Here is a 16,561-nt window from a genome sequence, read left to right on the forward strand (position 1 = left end):
AGACCCACCCTAACTCACCCCTACTCGCAGTATTGAGATCCACCCTAACTCACCCCTACTCGCAGTATTGAGACCCACCCTAACTCACCCCTACTCGCAGTATTGAGATCCACCCTAACTGCTACTTGCAGTATTGAGACCCACCCTAACTGCTACTTGCAGTATTGAGACCCACCCTAACTGCTACTTGCAGTATTGAGACCCACCCTAACTGCTACTTGCAGTATTGAGACCCACCCTAACTGCTACTTGCAGTATTGAGACCCACCCTAACTGCTACTTGCAGTATTGAGATCCACCCAAACACCCTGCAGGTAGTGAGTTAGGGTAGAGATAGTGAGACCTGCAGTATTGAGACCCACCCTAACTCACTACCTCCAGTATTGAGACCCACCCACTACCATCTCACACCAGGTCACCTCTCCGACCCTCAGGTGAGCTGGTGTGGTTGAGCCTGGCCCAGGTGAGCTGGTCTGGTTGAGCCTGGCCCAGGTGAGCTGGTGTGGTTGAGCCTGGCCCAGGTGAGCTGGTGTGGTTGAGCCTGGCCCAGGTGACCTGGTGTGGTTGTGCCTGGCCCAGGTGACCTGGTGTGGTTGTGCCTGGCCCAGGTGACCTGGTGAGGTTGTGCCTGGCCCAGGTGACCTGGTGTGGTTGTGCCTGGCCCAGGTGACCTGGTGAGGTTGTGCCTGGCCCAGGTGACCTGGTGTGGTTGAGCCTGGCCCAGGTGACCTGGTGTGGTTGTGCCTGGCCCAGGTGACCTGGTGTGGTTGTGCCTGGCCCAGGTGACGTCGGAGGCGGAGGTGGCGTCGGCGGTGGCGTTGGCCAGAGAGCGCTTCGGGAGGCTGGATCTGGCCGTGAACTGCGCCGGCATCGCCGTGGCCGTGAAGACCTACAACTTCAAGAAGGATGTTCCTCACAGTCTGGAGGACTTCACACGCGTCATCACTGTGAGAGACACACACACACACATACACACACACTACTCAGTCTGGAGGACTTCACACGCGTCATCACTGTGAGAGAGAGACACACACACACACACACACACACACACATACACACACACTACTCACAGTCTGGAGGACTTCACACACGTCATCACTGTGAGAGAGAGACACACACACACACACACACACACATACACACACACTACTCACAGTCTGGAGGACTTCACACACGTCATCACTGTGAGACACATCCACACACACTTACACTCTCTCTCTCTCTCTCTCTCTCTCTCTGTGCGTGTGTGTGTCTGTGTGTCTGTGTGTCTGTGTGTGTGCGTGTGTGCGTGTGTGCGTGTGTGTGTGTGTGTGTGTGTGTGTGTGCGCGTGTGTGTGTGTGTGTGTGTGTAGGTGAACATCGCGGGGACGTTCAACGTGATCCGTCTGGCGGTGGGGGAGATGGGGAAGAACGAGCCCGACGCAGACGGACACAGAGGCTGCATCATCAACACCGCTAGCGTGGCTGCCTTCGACGGACAGGTACACACACACACACACACTCACACACAAACACACACTCACACACACACACACACTCACACTCACTCACACACACACACACACACTCACACACACACTCACACACACACACACACACACACACTCACACACACGCATTCACACACTCACACTCACACTCACACTCACACTACTCACACACACATTCACACACTCACACACTCACACTCTCTCACACACACACACACACTCTCTTCTCACACATCTCTCTCTGTCTGTCTGTGTGTCTCTCTCTCTGTGTCTCTCTGTAGTTGGGCCTCTAAAGGTCTCTCTCTGTGTCTCTCTGTAGGTGGGCCTCTAAAGGTCTCTCTCTGTGTGTGTGTGTGTGTAGGTGGGCCTCTAAAGGTCTCTCTCTCTGTGTGTAGGTGGGCCTCTAAAGGTCTCTCTCTGTGTGTGTAGGTGGGCCTCTAAAGGTCTCTCTCTGTGTGTGTCTCTCTGTAGGTGGGCCAGGCAGCGTACTCGGCCTCTAAGGGGGGCATCGTGGGGATGACCCTCCCCATCGCCAGGGACCTGGCGCCCATGGGCATCCGAGTGGTTACCATAGCACCCGGTCAGTAGCACACCAGGAACTGAAACACTGCCCCTACTAGACACCTCTACCCTGAAACACTGCCCCTACTAGACGCCTCTACCCTGAAACACTGCCCCTACTAGACACCTCTACCCTGAAACACTGCCCCTACTAGACACCTCTACCCTGAAACACTGCCCCTACTAGACACCTCTACCCTGAAACACTGCCCCTACTAGACACCTCTACCCTGAAACACTGCCCCTACTAGACACCTCTACCCTGAAACACTGCCCCTACTAGACACCTCTACCCTGAAACACTGCCCCTACTAGACACCTCTACCCTGAAACACTGCCCCTACTAGACACCTCTACCCTGAAACACTGCCCCTACTAGACACCTCTACCCTGAAACACTGCCCCTACTAGACACCTCTACCCTGAAACACTGCCCCTACTAGACACCTCTACCCTGAAACACTGCCCCTACTAGACCCCTCTACCCTGAAACACTGCCCCTACTAGACCCCTCTACCCTGAAACACTGCCCCTACTAGACCCCTCTACCCTGAAACACTGCCCCTACTAGACACCTCTACCCTGAAACACTGCCCCTACTAGACACCTCTACCCTGAAACACTGCCCCTACTAGACACCTCTACCCTGAAACACTGCCCCTACTAGACCCCTCTACCCTGAAACACTGCCCCTACTAGACACCTCTACCCTGAAACACTGCCCCTACTAGACACCTCTACCCTGAAACACTGCCCCTACTAGACACCTCTACCCTGAAACACTGCCCCTACTAGACCCCTCTACCCTGAAACACTGCCCCTACTAGACACCTCTACCCTGAAACACTGCCCCTACTAGACACCTCTACCCTGAAACACTGCCCCTACTAGACACCTCTACCCTGAAACACTGCCCCTACTAGACCCCTCTACCCTGAAACACTGCCCCTACTAGACACCTCTACCCTGAAACACTGCCCCTACTAGACACCTCTACCCTGAAACACTGCCCCTACTAGACCCCTCTACCCTGAAACACTGCCCCTACTAGACACCTCTACCCTGAAACACTGCCCCTACTAGACACCTCTACCCTGAAACACTGCCCCTACTAGACACCTCTACCCTGAAACACTGCCCCTACTAGACCCCTCTACCCTGAAACACTGCCCCTACTAGACACCTCTACCCTGAAACACTGCCCCTACTAGACCCCTCTACCCTGAAACACTGCCCCTACTAGACACCTCTACCCTGAAACACTGCCCCTACTAGACACCTCTACCCTGAAACACTGCCCCTACTAGATCTCTCTACCCTGAAACACTGCCCCTACTAGACCCCTCTACCCTGAAACACTGCCCCTACTAGACACCTCTACCTTGAAACACTGCCCCTACTAGACCTTCTACCCTGAAACACTGCCCCTACTAGACCCCTCTACCCTGAAACACTGCCCCTACTAGACACCTCTACCCTGAAACACTGCCCCTACTAGACACCTCTACCCTGAAACACTGCCCCTACTAGACACCTCTACCCTGAAACACTGCCCCTACTAGACCCCTCTACCCTGAAACACTGCCCCTACTAGACACCTCTACCCTGAAACACTGCCCCTACTAGACACCTCTACCCTGAAACACTGCCCCTACTAGACCCCTCTACCCTGAAACACTGCCCCTACTAGACACCTCTACCCTGAAACACTGCCCCTACTAGACACCTCTACCCTGAAACACTGCCCCTACTAGACCCCTCTACCCTGAAACACTGCCCCTACTAGACACCTCTACCCTGAAACACTGCCCCTACTAGACTCCTCTACCCTGAAACACTGCCCCTACTAGACACCTCTACCCTGAAACACTGCCCCTACTAGACACCTCTACCCTGAAACACTGCCCCTACTAGACCCCTCTACCCTGAAACACTGCCCCTACTAGACACCTCTACCCTGAAACACTGCCCCTACTAGACACCTCTACCCTGAAACACTGCCCCTACTAGACACCTCTACCCTGAAACACTGCCCCTACTAGACCCCTCTACCCTGAAACACTGCCCCTACTAGACACCTCTACCTTGAAACACTGCCCCTACTAGACCCCTCTACCCTGAAACACTGCCCCTACTAGACCCCTCTACCCTGAAACACTGCCCCTACTAGACCCCTCTACCCTGAAACACTGCCCCTACTAGACCCCTCTACCCTGAAACACTGCCCCTACTAGACCCCTCTACCCTGAAACACTGCCCCTACTAGACACCTCTACCCTGAAACACTGCCCCTACTAGACACCTCTACCCTGAAACACTGCCCCTACTAGACCCCTCTACCCTGAAACACTGCCCCTACTAGACACCTCTACCCTGAAACACTGCCCCTACTAGACACCTCTACCCTGAAACACTGCCCCTACTAGACACCTCTACCCTGAAACACTGCCCCTACTAGACACCTCTACCCTGAAACACTGCCCCTACTAGACACCTCTACCCTGAAACACTGCCCCTACTAGACCCCTCTACCCTGAAACACTGCCCCTACTAGACCCCTCTACCCTGAAACACTGCCCCTACTAGACCCCTCTACCCTGAAACACTGCCCCTACTAGACACCTCTACCCTGAAACACTGCCCCTACTAGACACCTCTACCCTGAAACACTGCCCCTACTAGACCCCTCTACCCTGAAACACTGCCCCTACTAGACCCCTCTACCCTGAAACACTGCCCCTACTAGACACCTCTACCCTGAAACACTGCCCCTACTAGACTCCTCTACCCTGAAACACTGCCCCTACTAGACACCTCTACCCTGAAACACTGCCCCTACTAGACCCCTCTACCCTGAAACACTGCCCCTACTAGACACCTCTACCTTGAAACACTGCCCCTACTAGACACCTCTACCCTGAAACACTGCCCCTACTAGACACCTCTACCCTGAAACACTGCCCCTACTAGACCCCTCTACCCTGAAACACTGCCCCTACTAGACACCTCTACCCTGAAACACTGCCCCTACTAGACCCCTCTACCCTGAAACACTGCCCCTACTAGACACCTCTACCCTGAAACACTGCCCCTACTAGACACCTCTACCCTGAAACACTGCCCCTACTAGACACCTCTACCCTGAAACACTGCCCCTACTAGACCCCTCTACCCTGAAACACTGCCCCTACTAGACCCCTCTACCCTGAAACACTGCCCCTACTAGACCCCTCTACCCTGAAACACTGCCCCTACTAGACCCCTCTACCCTGAAACACTGCCCCTACTAGACACCTCTACCCTGAAACACTGCCCCTACTAGACACCTCTACCCTGAAACACTGCCCCTACTAGACACCTCTACCCTGAAACACTGCCCCTACTAGACACCTCTACCCTGAAACACTGCCCCTACTAGACACCTCTACCCTGAAACACTGCCCCTACTATACACCTCTACCCTGAAACACTGCCCCTACTAGACCCCTCTACCCTGAAACACTGCCCCTACTAGACACCTCTACCCTGAAACACTGCCCCTACTAGACACCTCTACCCTGAAACACTGCCCCTACTAGACACCTCTACCCTGAAACACTGCCCCTACTAGACACCTCTACCCTGAAACACTGCCCCTACTAGACACCTCTACCCTGAAACACTGCCCCTACTAGACACCTCTACCTTGAAACACTGCCCCTACTAGACACCTCTACCCTGAAACACTGCCCCTACTAGACACCTCTACCCTGAAACACTGCCCCTACTAGACACCTCTACCCTGAAACACTGCCCCTACTAGACCCCTCTACCCTGAAACACTGCCCCTACTAGACCCCTCTACCCTGAAACACTGCCCCTACTAGACACCTCTACCCTGAAACACTGCCCCTACTAGACACCTCTACCCTGAAACACTGCCCCTACTAGACACCTCTACCCTGAAACACTGCCCCTACTAGACACCTCTACCCTGAAACACTGCCCCTACTAGACACCTCTACCCTGAAACACTGCCCCTACTAGACACCTCTACCCTGAAACACTGCCCCTACTAGACCCCTCTACCCTGAAACACTGCCCCTACTAGACACCTCTACCCTGAAACACTGCCCCTACTAGACACCTCTACCCTGAAACACTGCCCCTACTAGACACCTCTACCCTGAAACACTGCCCCTACTAGACCCCTCTACCCTGAAACACTGCCCCTACTAGACACCTCTACCCTGAAACACTGCCCCTACTAGACACCTCTACCCTGAAACACTGCCCCTACTAGACACCTCTACCCTGAAACACTGCCCCTACTAGACACCTCTACCCTGAAACACTGCCCCTACTAGACACCTCTACCCTGAAACACTGCCCCTACTAGACACCTCTACCCTGAAACACTGCCCCTACTAGACACCTCTACCCTGAAACACTGCCCCTACTAGACCCCTCTACCCTGAAACACTGCCCCTACTAGACTCCTCTACCCTGAAACACTGCCCCTACTAGACACCTCTACCCTGAAACACTGCCCCTACTAGACACCTCTACCCTGAAACACTGCCCCTACTAGACACCTCTACCCTGAAACACTGCCCCTACTAGACACCTCTACCCTGAAACACTGCCCCTACTAGACCCCTCTACCCTGAAACACTGCCCCTACTAGACACCTCTACCCTGAAACACTGCCCCTACTAGACACCTCTACCCTGAAACACTGCCCCTACTAGACCCCTCTACCCTGAAACACTGCCCCTACTAGACCCCTCTACCCTGAAACACTGCCCCTACTAGACACCTCTACCCTGAAACGCCCCCTCTGTGCGTGCATGCTGGAGCAAGTGGGGAAGCTATTTAGTTTCTAAAGACGTTTCTAAAGATCATATTACAGAAGCATGTGAAAAACCACAACAAGCCCTCGCTCTATGGAAGCACAACTAGCGATTCATAAAAACAGATTGATGAAAACAACCGTTTCGCGGCAGAACATAGATTTTTAAGAAGCTGCATTACACAGGCCTCCGAATTACACCAAAGTTATCTCGGTGAGTCAAACGTCTTATAATATGCCGTAACTAAGGTCCAGGTTGTCAAAAACAAGCATTCACCTTTAATGTCTCATGTAAAGCACTTTGAATTGCCTTGTTGCTGAAATGTGCTACAAATAAACTAGCCTTGCCCAAAGACTACTACTGGCAGTAAGCTAAGTGACTTGATATCATTAAATCAAAAATCAGTAGCCTATAGTCTGGATTGGAAGTCAATGACTGCAAAACGTGAATCAGTAGCCTAACAGGTAAAATTAGGCTAAAGTTTGTTGACTATAAAGCTAACGTTAGCCTGTATTTCGAGTCGATGTGATCTAAAGATCAGATGAGTTAAACAAATTAGCTGTAAAACGTCCATATTCAAATGCTTAATGAATTCCCTTTTGAAAAGGTCATTCTGTTTATGCTTGCTGTTTAATTTGCGGTTGTCGCGTGAGAAGACACATGATATTTTGACCTTACAATCACATGATATTTTGACCTTACAATCACATGATATTTTGACCTTACAATCACATGATATTTTGACCTTACAATCACATGATATTTTGACCTTACAATAACTGATATGAGAAAGAAAAAAAGCCAGGACTAACCGTTTTTCAATGGGTTAATGCTAACGGCTAGCAGGCTAACAGCCTTATTCCCCCCCCTCATCTGGATCTGGCTTGTTTTCTATCAACGAGCCCCATGTGACTCTGCTCCCGCCCCTGTCCCTCCCCAGGGCTGTTCTCCACGCCGCTCCTGGCCGGCCTGCCTGAGAAGGTGCGCTCCTTCCTGGCCCGCCAGGTGCCCTTCCCCCCCCGCCTGGGGGACCCGGCGGAGTTCGCCCACCTGGTCACGGCGCTGGCCGAGAACCCCATGATCAACGGAGAGGTCATCCGGCTGGACGGAGCTATCCGCATGCAGCCCTGAGAGGGTGTGTGTGTGTGTGTGTGTGTGTGTGTGTGTGTGTGTGTGTGTGTGTGTGTGTGTGTGTGTGTGTGTGTGTGTGTGTGTGTGTGTGTGTGTGTGTGTGTGTGTGTGTGTGTGTGTGTGTGTGTGTGTGTGTGTGTGTGTGTATATGGTATGCATTGTCAATGATGGCCTGGTCATCAGATTGAAGTGATAAAGTATGATAAGAACTTGAGAGAAACTTGCTGTCTGATTGGTTTGCTTGTGTTGAGTAGTTAGGGGATGGAATGTAACTGAAGGTCTAGGCTGACCACTAGGACAGCTTGTGTGTGTGTGTTATCTAGGCCGACCACTAGGACATCTTGTGTGTGTGTGTTATCTAGGCCGACCACTAGGACAGCTTGTGTGTGTGTGTGTTATCTAGGCCGACCACTCGGACAGCTTGTGTGTGTGTTGTGTTATCTAGGCCGACCACTAGGACAGCTTGTGTGTGTGTGTGTTATCTAGGCCGACCACTAGGACAGCTCCGAGAACAGCTGGACATGTGCACTCAGTGAGACTATGTTTTGTAAACTAATCCAGTAATAAACTATTTTGCTCTGCTCTTGTGTATACTGTACCAATGTTGCAAAGGTGAATTTTGTACTTGCAGGCTGAAATTGATGCACAAACAGATCTTTATGGAGAGTATCCAGACTGATTTGCGAAAGAAACAGAATGATTGCGCCAAAATTGAGTATGAAGCTCGTGCACTGTTATATGCATGTGCAGAAGAAACCACATAATTGCATCTCCTGTAGTTTCTGAGAAAATGCGCGTTACTTTCGCCCTCTGTTACTTTGGTCCCAGCTCTCCCCTCCTGAGATGGTGTTAACCAGGGTAACCAAGTCAGAATCACCACACTGAGACACTCATCAAACTGAGACACTCATCAAACTCCTCGTCTCTCTCGTCATCTGACTCCCCAAGGTCAAAGTCAGGTTCTGGATCATCCTGCAGTGTTTGCTTACTGCAGGTCTGTAACCTGCAAACGTCTGCATGTCAGTCCATCTGACAGGTATGTGCAGCTCGGCATGGACGGACACACCTGCATGTTAGCGGCTCTCCAGAGGCAAGCGACCCAAGGCTAGATCCACTAAAGGCACCAGGTGACCTCTTCAAGAGCGACTTGATCAAGAAAGACGCAAAACAAAGCCGTAGTATTTATAGGTTTGGGATGTGATACTGACCTGCTTGTTTCTAGGTTTGGGATGTGATGCTGACCTGGTTATAGGTTTGGGATGTGATACTGACCTGGTTATAGGTTTGGGATGTGATCCTGACCTGGTTATAGGTTTGGGATGTGATCCTGACCTGGTTATAGGTGTGGGATGTGATGCTGACCTGGTTATAGGTGTGGGATGTGATGTTGACCTGGTTATAGGTTTGGGATGTGATGCTGACCTGGTTATAGGTGTGGGATGTGATCCTGACCTGGTTATAGGTGTGGGATGTGATCCTGACCTGGTTATAGGTTTGGGATGTGATCCTGACCTGGTTATAGGTTTGGGATGTGATGCTGACCTGGTTATAGGTTTGGGATGTGATCCTGACCTGGTTATAGGTGTGGGATGTGATCCTGACCTGGTTATAGGTTTGGGATGTGATGCTGACCTGGTTATAGGTGTGGGATGTGATGCTGACCTGGTTATAGGTTTGGGATGTGATGCTGACCTGGTTATAGGTTTGGGATGTGATACTGACCTGGTTATAGGTTTGGGATGTGATCCTGACCTGGTTATAGGTTTGGGATGTGATGCTGACCTGGTTATAGGTGTGGGATGTGATCCTGACCTGGTTATAGGTGCGGGATGTGATGCTGACCTGGTTATAGGTTTGGGATGTGATGCTGACCTGATTATAGGTTTGGGATGTGATGCTGACCTGGTTATAGGTTTGGGATGTGATGCTGACCTGGTTATAGGTGTTGGATGTGATGCTGACCTGGTTATAGGTGTGGGATGTGATACTGACCTGCTTGTTTCTAGGTTTGGGATGTGATGCTGACCTGGTTATAGGTTTGGGATGTGATGCTGACCTGGTTATGGGTTTGGGATGTGATGCTGACCTGGTTATAGGTTTGGGATGTGATCCTGACCTGGTTATAGGTTTGGGATGTGATGCTGACCTGGTTATAGGTTTGGGATGTGATGCTGACCTGGTTATAGGTTTGGGATGTGATCCTGACCTGGTTATAGGTTTGGGATGTGATGCTGACCTGGTTATAGGTTTGGGATGTGATGCTGACCTGGTTATAGGTTTGGGATGTGATCCTGACCTGGTTATAGGTGTGGGATGTGATGCTGACCTGGTTATAGGTTTGGGATGTGATGCTGACCTGGTTATAGGTTTGGGATGTGATGCTGACCTGGTTATAGGTTTGGGATGTGATGCTGACCTGGTTATAGGTTTGGGATGTGATCCTGACCTGGTTATAGGTTTGGGTTTTACTGTAGATGTGTATCGCCCAGCAGGACCCCTTGGTGAGCTCCTGAAGGAGGAGCCCTCTCCTCTTCCCTCCTGAAGGAGCTTCACACATAAGTCACTTCCCTGATGATGGCTCCGTACGCATCCAGTGACTTCAACATCCAGAGAGAGAAATTGGAACCTCTTCTCTCTCTCCTCTCTTCCTTTGACCCTAACCTCTCCTCTTCTCTCTCTCCTCTCCTCCTTTGACCCTAACCTCTCCTCTTCTCTCTCCTCTTCTCTTCCTTTGACCCTAACCTCTCCTCTTCTCTCTCTCCTCTCTTCCTTTGACCTTAACCTCTCCTCTTCTCTTCCTTTGACCCTAACCTCTCCTCTTCTCTCTCCTCTCCTCCTTTGACCCTAACCTCTCCTCTTCTCTCTCCTCTCCTCCTTTGACCCTAACCTCTCCTCTTCTCTCTCCTCTCCTCCTTTGACCCTAACCTCTCCTCTTCTCTCTCCTCTCCTCCTTTGACCCTAACCTCTCCTCTTCTCTCTCCTCTCCTCCTTTGACCTTAACCTCTCCTCTTCTCTCTCCTCTCCTCCTTTGACCCTAACCTCTCCTCTTCTCTCTCCTCTCCTCCTTTGACCCTAACCTCTCCTCTTCTCTCTCCTCTCCTCCTTTGACCTTAACCTCTCCTCTTCTCTCTCCTCTCCTCCTTTGACCCTAACCTCTCCTCTTCTCTCTCCTCTCCTCCTTTGACCCTAACCTCTCCTCTTCTCTCTCCTCTCCTCCTTTGACCTTAACCTCTCCTCTTCTCTCTCTCCTCTCCTCCTTTGACCTTAACCTCTCCTCTTCTCTCTCTCCTCTCTTCCTTTGACCTTAACCTCTCCTCTTCTCTCTCCTCTCCTCCTTTGACCCTAACCTCTCCTCTTCTCCTCCTTTGACCCTAACCTCTCCTCTTCTCTCTCTCCTCTCTTCCTTTGACCTTAACCTCTCCTCTTCTCTCTCTCTTCTCTTCCTTTGACCCTAACCTCTCCTCTTCTCTCTCTCCTCCTCCTTTGACCCTAACCTCTCCTCTTCTCTCTCCTCCTCCTTTGACCCTAACCTCTCCTCTTCTCTCTCCTCCTCCTTTGACCCTAACCTCTCCTCTTCTCTCTCTCCTCTCCTCCTTTGACCCTAACCTCTTCTCTCTCCTCTCCTCCTTTGACCCTAACCTCTCCTCTTCTCTTCCTTTGACCCTAACCTCTCCTCTTCTCTCTCTCCTCTCTCCTCTCCTCCTTTGACCCTAACCTCTCCTCTTCTCTCTCTCCTCTCTTCCTTTGACCCTAACCTCTCCTCTTCTCTCTCCTCCTCCTTTGACCCTCTCCTCTTCTCTCTCTCCTCTCACCCACTAGACACTGTTCCACCCCTAACGTCTCTGTCACTCCCCTCCATCTCTCACTATCTCAAGTGCTACTTCCTCTCCCTCTTTCCCCGTATGTCCTTACCCTGCCCACATGGTTGCTACCCATGGTGCCCCTGACGGGGTGGCGCCTGACGTGGTGGCCTCTGACGTGGTGGCCCCTGACGTGGTGGCTCCTGACGTGGTGGCCCCTGACGTGGTGGCTCCTGACGTGGTGGCCCCTGACGTGGTGGCCCCTGACGTGGTGGCCCCTGACGTGGTGGCCCCTGACGTGGTGGCCCCTGACGTGGTGGCTCCTGACGTGGTGGCCCCAGCGTCAGCGCAGGATGAGACGGGTTGTTTTCGGTGGCGTGTGTACGTACCCACAAACTACTAGACTGCTTCTCATGAGACTCTGTGGAGGGGTGCAGCATGGAACAATTTTGGAGCAGATCTGAATCACGACGCGGGTCCACGAGACGGCCAGCCATTCACCTTCATCCACTTTGGACTTCCCCATTCACCTTCATCCACTTTGGACTTCCCCATTCACCTCCATCCACTTTGGACTTCCCCATTCATTGTCAATGGGGGGAAATTGAAACGGCCATATCTCTATATCATAAGTTCTCAACCTAATGAATGCAGCAATACCAGACATGTACAGACATGTACGGCGTGAACAGAACACGGAACCAGAACACGGCACAGAACATAGAACCAGAACACGGCACAGAAGCACAGAACACAGTCATGGGCGGAGGCTCTCTGAGCACCATTCCTAGTTTGCCTGTGTGCTGTGAGGACCTTATCTACTGTATAATATTGATAAGGTCCTCACAGCACACAGGCAAAAATAATTAGAGCCCTTTAAACTAAGATTACTGAACACAGGAGCGCCATTCACAACCAGGATCCATCAAGACCAGCTGCTGTCCGCCTTACAAAAGCTCCCCAAAACATATCCACTCTCAGATATGTTGGAATCAAAACTATCAAATGCCCTCGGAGGGGAAGTGACATAGACTCTCTACTCTTGAGAAGGGAACTATTCTATTCTGGATCTGTCCCCCTTGGGATCTGTACACTTGACACACTCACACCAAGAGGTCTAAATGAGGATTTTAGTGTTAAACCTTTCTTGTGATGTTGCTGGTGTCCTAATATGTGATGTTATCCTAATATGTGAACTGTCCTTAATATGTGACGATGTTGTTATTCTAATATGGGCCCATGAGTTGGTCTGGATATTGTAGGTTCTTGTCATCTATTTGTCTTTTTTATTTTATTTTTTATTTAACCTTTATTTAACCAGATAAAAAGCATTGAGATAAAATCTCTTTTACAATACTGACCTGGCCAAGAAGGCAGCAAAGTTTCACATAGAAAGACACAAGGACATATAAAATACAGAGAACAACACAACTAAATATACAAAAGGCGTAGAGCACGTGGGAACAATAAGAAATGAAGGTGTATTACTACATGAGCAGCTGGTGGTCTTCTGGTAGGACTTCTGATCATTTCAGTTTAAAGCTGGCTAAAGGAATAAGTGCCATCAGTTTGAGGCTTGACTGAAGGTCATTCCAAGACCAAGGACCAGAATAAAAAAGGCTCCTTTTTCCAGCCTCAGTCCGCACAGCAGGTACCTGGAACCGTATCCAGGCACCAGGAGGTTGTAAGAGTCACAAACTGGTACAAAACTGGAACATATGTACCGAGGGAGCTTGCCTAAAATGGCCTTATACAATAATATAAACCAGTGCTGCATCCTGCGCATAGTGAGGACCACCCAGTTAGGCTATACAGTGTGCAATGATGAGTCCTATAAGGTGCGTTTGATATATATCTCAGTGCAGCATGGTAGAGTGGGTCAAGTTTGGCCAAAACAGTGGGACAGGCAAATCTATAGATGGTATCGCCGTAATCAAGCTGGGACAGGAATAAGCCAGAGACCAACCTTTTACGAGAAGATGTTGAAAAACAAGCTTTAAGTCTGTAAAGGAAGCCAAGAGTAAACTTCAGTTTCTTAGTTAGGGCTTCAATATGATGTTTAAAGTTTAGATTTCTGTCCAGCCAAAAGCCCAGATATTTGTATGTGTCGACAAACTCAACAGAGACACCGTCAAGGGTGTCAATGGAGAGGCAGGAGGACACAGACTTAGGAGCAAAGAGCATCGCTTTGGCTTTCATACCGTTTAAAAGCAGCTTGGAATCAAGAAGCGCATGCTGCAGTGTGATAAAATCCAATTTTAGATTGGAAACGGTAATATCCAGAGAAGGAGCACATGAGCACATGTCTTAGCTACATCCTATTGTAATATAAAGGCACTTCTAATTACATTTAGCCATATGTAAGGTATGACAGCCACTGGCCTGATGTGATTTGCCTATGTACTGTGAGGACCTTATCTACTGTATAATATTGATAAGGTCCTCACAGCACACAAGCAAAATAATTAGAGCCCTTTAAACTAAGATTACTGAACACAGGAGCGCCATTCACAACCAGGATCCATCAAGACCAGCTGCTGTCCGCCTTACAAAAGCTCCCCAAAACATATCCACTCTCAGATATGTTGGAATCAAAACTATCAAATGCCCTCGGAGGGGAAGTGACATAGACTCTCTACTCTTGAGAAGGGAACTATTCTATTCTGGATCTATCCCCCTTGGGATCTGTACACTTGACACACTCACACCAAGAGGTCTAAATGGGGATTTTAGTGTTAAACCTTTCTTGTGATCTTGCTGGTGTCCTAATATGTGATGTTATCCTAATATGTGAACTGTCCTTAATATGTAAATGGTAAATGGACTGCACTTATATAGCGCTTTTCCACCTTAGCGGCACTCAAAGCGCTTTACAATGGCCTCTCATTCACCCATACACACACACATTCACACACCAATGGCGGTAGCTGCCATGCAAGGTGCTAACCTGCTCATTGGGAGCAATTTGGGGTTAGGTGTCTTGCTCAAGGACACTTCGACATGTGGACAGTCGGAGCTGGGATTCGAACCACTCTACCAACTGAGCTACAGCCGCCCCATACAATATGTGATGATGTTATTATTCTAATATGGTCCCATGAGTTGGTCTGGATATTGTAGGTTCTTGTAATCTATTTGTCTTAGCTACATCCTATTGTAATATAAAGGCACTTCTAATTACATTCAGCCATATGTAAGGTATGACAGCCACTGGCCTGATGTGATTTGCCTATGTACTGTGAGGACCTTATCTACTGTATAATATTGATAAGGTCCTCACAGCACACAGGCAAATTCCATCAGTTGGTGCTGGGGTGAGTTGTCACAACGGTGCCGCTCTCAATGCTGACTATCAACTTATCTGACTCTGAGGAAAATGGCAAATAAGATAATTTCCCCAAATCTTGGCAGCATCTTTAAGAGAAACCTGCCTATCTCACAATTCAACCATGTCAGATGGATTTGTAGCTCTGATGAGGACTTAAAGAAACAATGAGCAGAGCTCAAGGATCGCTTCAGAAACAGGGTCTCTAGGGAGGAGGGGATCACTGAGGCAGACACTCGTCTGGATCCGTCTCCAGCTGGATATCTACAGGGAAACTAATCTAACGAATCTGTTTAGAATCACCTGTTCTGTCCAGTATTCACCTGTTGAGAGGGACATTGAGGAGGTTGTTATAAAAACACTGGTATTTCCTAGATACAGACCCTTCATTGAAAGGATGTTTTAATAACCCTCCCTGTGTTGTATACAAAAGACCCTCTAATCTGCATAACATGTTGTTGAGAGCAGACCTGCCCCCCCCCCCCCCACACACACACTTTCTCAGTCAGGTCTCCTCCAGCAACTACAGACGTGGGAACTGACAACAATACAACTACAAAACACACACCTTCAACCACCCTCACTCAGGAGAGAGATTTCACATTAAGGGCATCATATCTTGTAAAACAACAAATGTAATCTATATTCTTAAATGTCCCTGCGGTCTCAAATACATTGGAGAAACGAGAGCTCTTAAAATTAGGATTTCTGAACACAGGAGCGCCATTCACAACCAGGATCCATCAACTAAGATTACTGAACACAGGAGCGCCATTCACAACCAGGATCCATCAACTAAGATTACTGAACACAGGAGCGCCATTCACAACCAGGATCCATCAAGACCAGCTGCTGTCCGCCTTACAAAAGCTCCCCAAAACATATCCACTCTCAGATATGTTGGAATCAAAACTATCAAATGCCCTCGGAGGGGAAGTGACATAGACTCTCTACTCTTGAGAAGGGAACTATTCTATTCTGGATCTATCCCCCTTGGGATCTGTACACTTGACACACTCACACCAAGAGGTCTCAATGAGGATTTTAGTGTTAAACCTTTCTTGTGATGTTGCTGGTGTCCTAATATGTGATGTTATCCTAATATGTGACGATGTTATTATTCTAATATGGGCCCATGAGTTGGTCTGGATATTGTAGGTTCTTGTAATCTATTTGTCTTAGCTACATCCTATTGTAATATAGAGGCACTTCTAATTACATTCAGCCATATGTAAGGTATGACAGCCACTGGCCTGGTGTGATTTGCCTATGTACTGTGAGGACCTTATCTACTGTATAATATTGATAAGGTCCTCACAGCACATAAATACCATCAGTTGGTGCTGGGGTGAGTTGTCACAACGGTGCCGCTCTCAAAGCTGACTACTGCACACAGAAAAGAGAAGGGTATGTATCTTC

General features: G+C 49.6%; 1 protein-coding gene across 1 annotated transcript in view; it reads left to right on the forward strand.

The window, feature by feature from the left end:
* Positions 1-8,594, forward strand: part of hsd17b10 (hydroxysteroid (17-beta) dehydrogenase 10) — a 13,301-nt gene extending 4,707 nt beyond the window's left edge. The window contains exons 3-6 of the mRNA XM_084446039.1: positions 783-947; positions 1,356-1,484; positions 1,965-2,073; positions 7,827-8,594. Of these exons, the coding sequence (XP_084302165.1) occupies positions 783-947; positions 1,356-1,484; positions 1,965-2,073; positions 7,827-8,017 (594 nt within the window). The 3' untranslated portion in view covers positions 8,018-8,594. The remainder of the gene's footprint in view (positions 1-782; positions 948-1,355; positions 1,485-1,964; positions 2,074-7,826) is intronic.
* The last annotated feature ends 7,967 nt before the right edge of the window (positions 8,595-16,561 follow it).

The sequence above is a fragment of the Borostomias antarcticus genome, assembly GCF_949987555.1.
Source record: "Borostomias antarcticus genome assembly, chromosome: 11".
NCBI lineage: Eukaryota > Metazoa > Chordata > Actinopteri > Stomiiformes > Stomiidae > Borostomias > Borostomias antarcticus.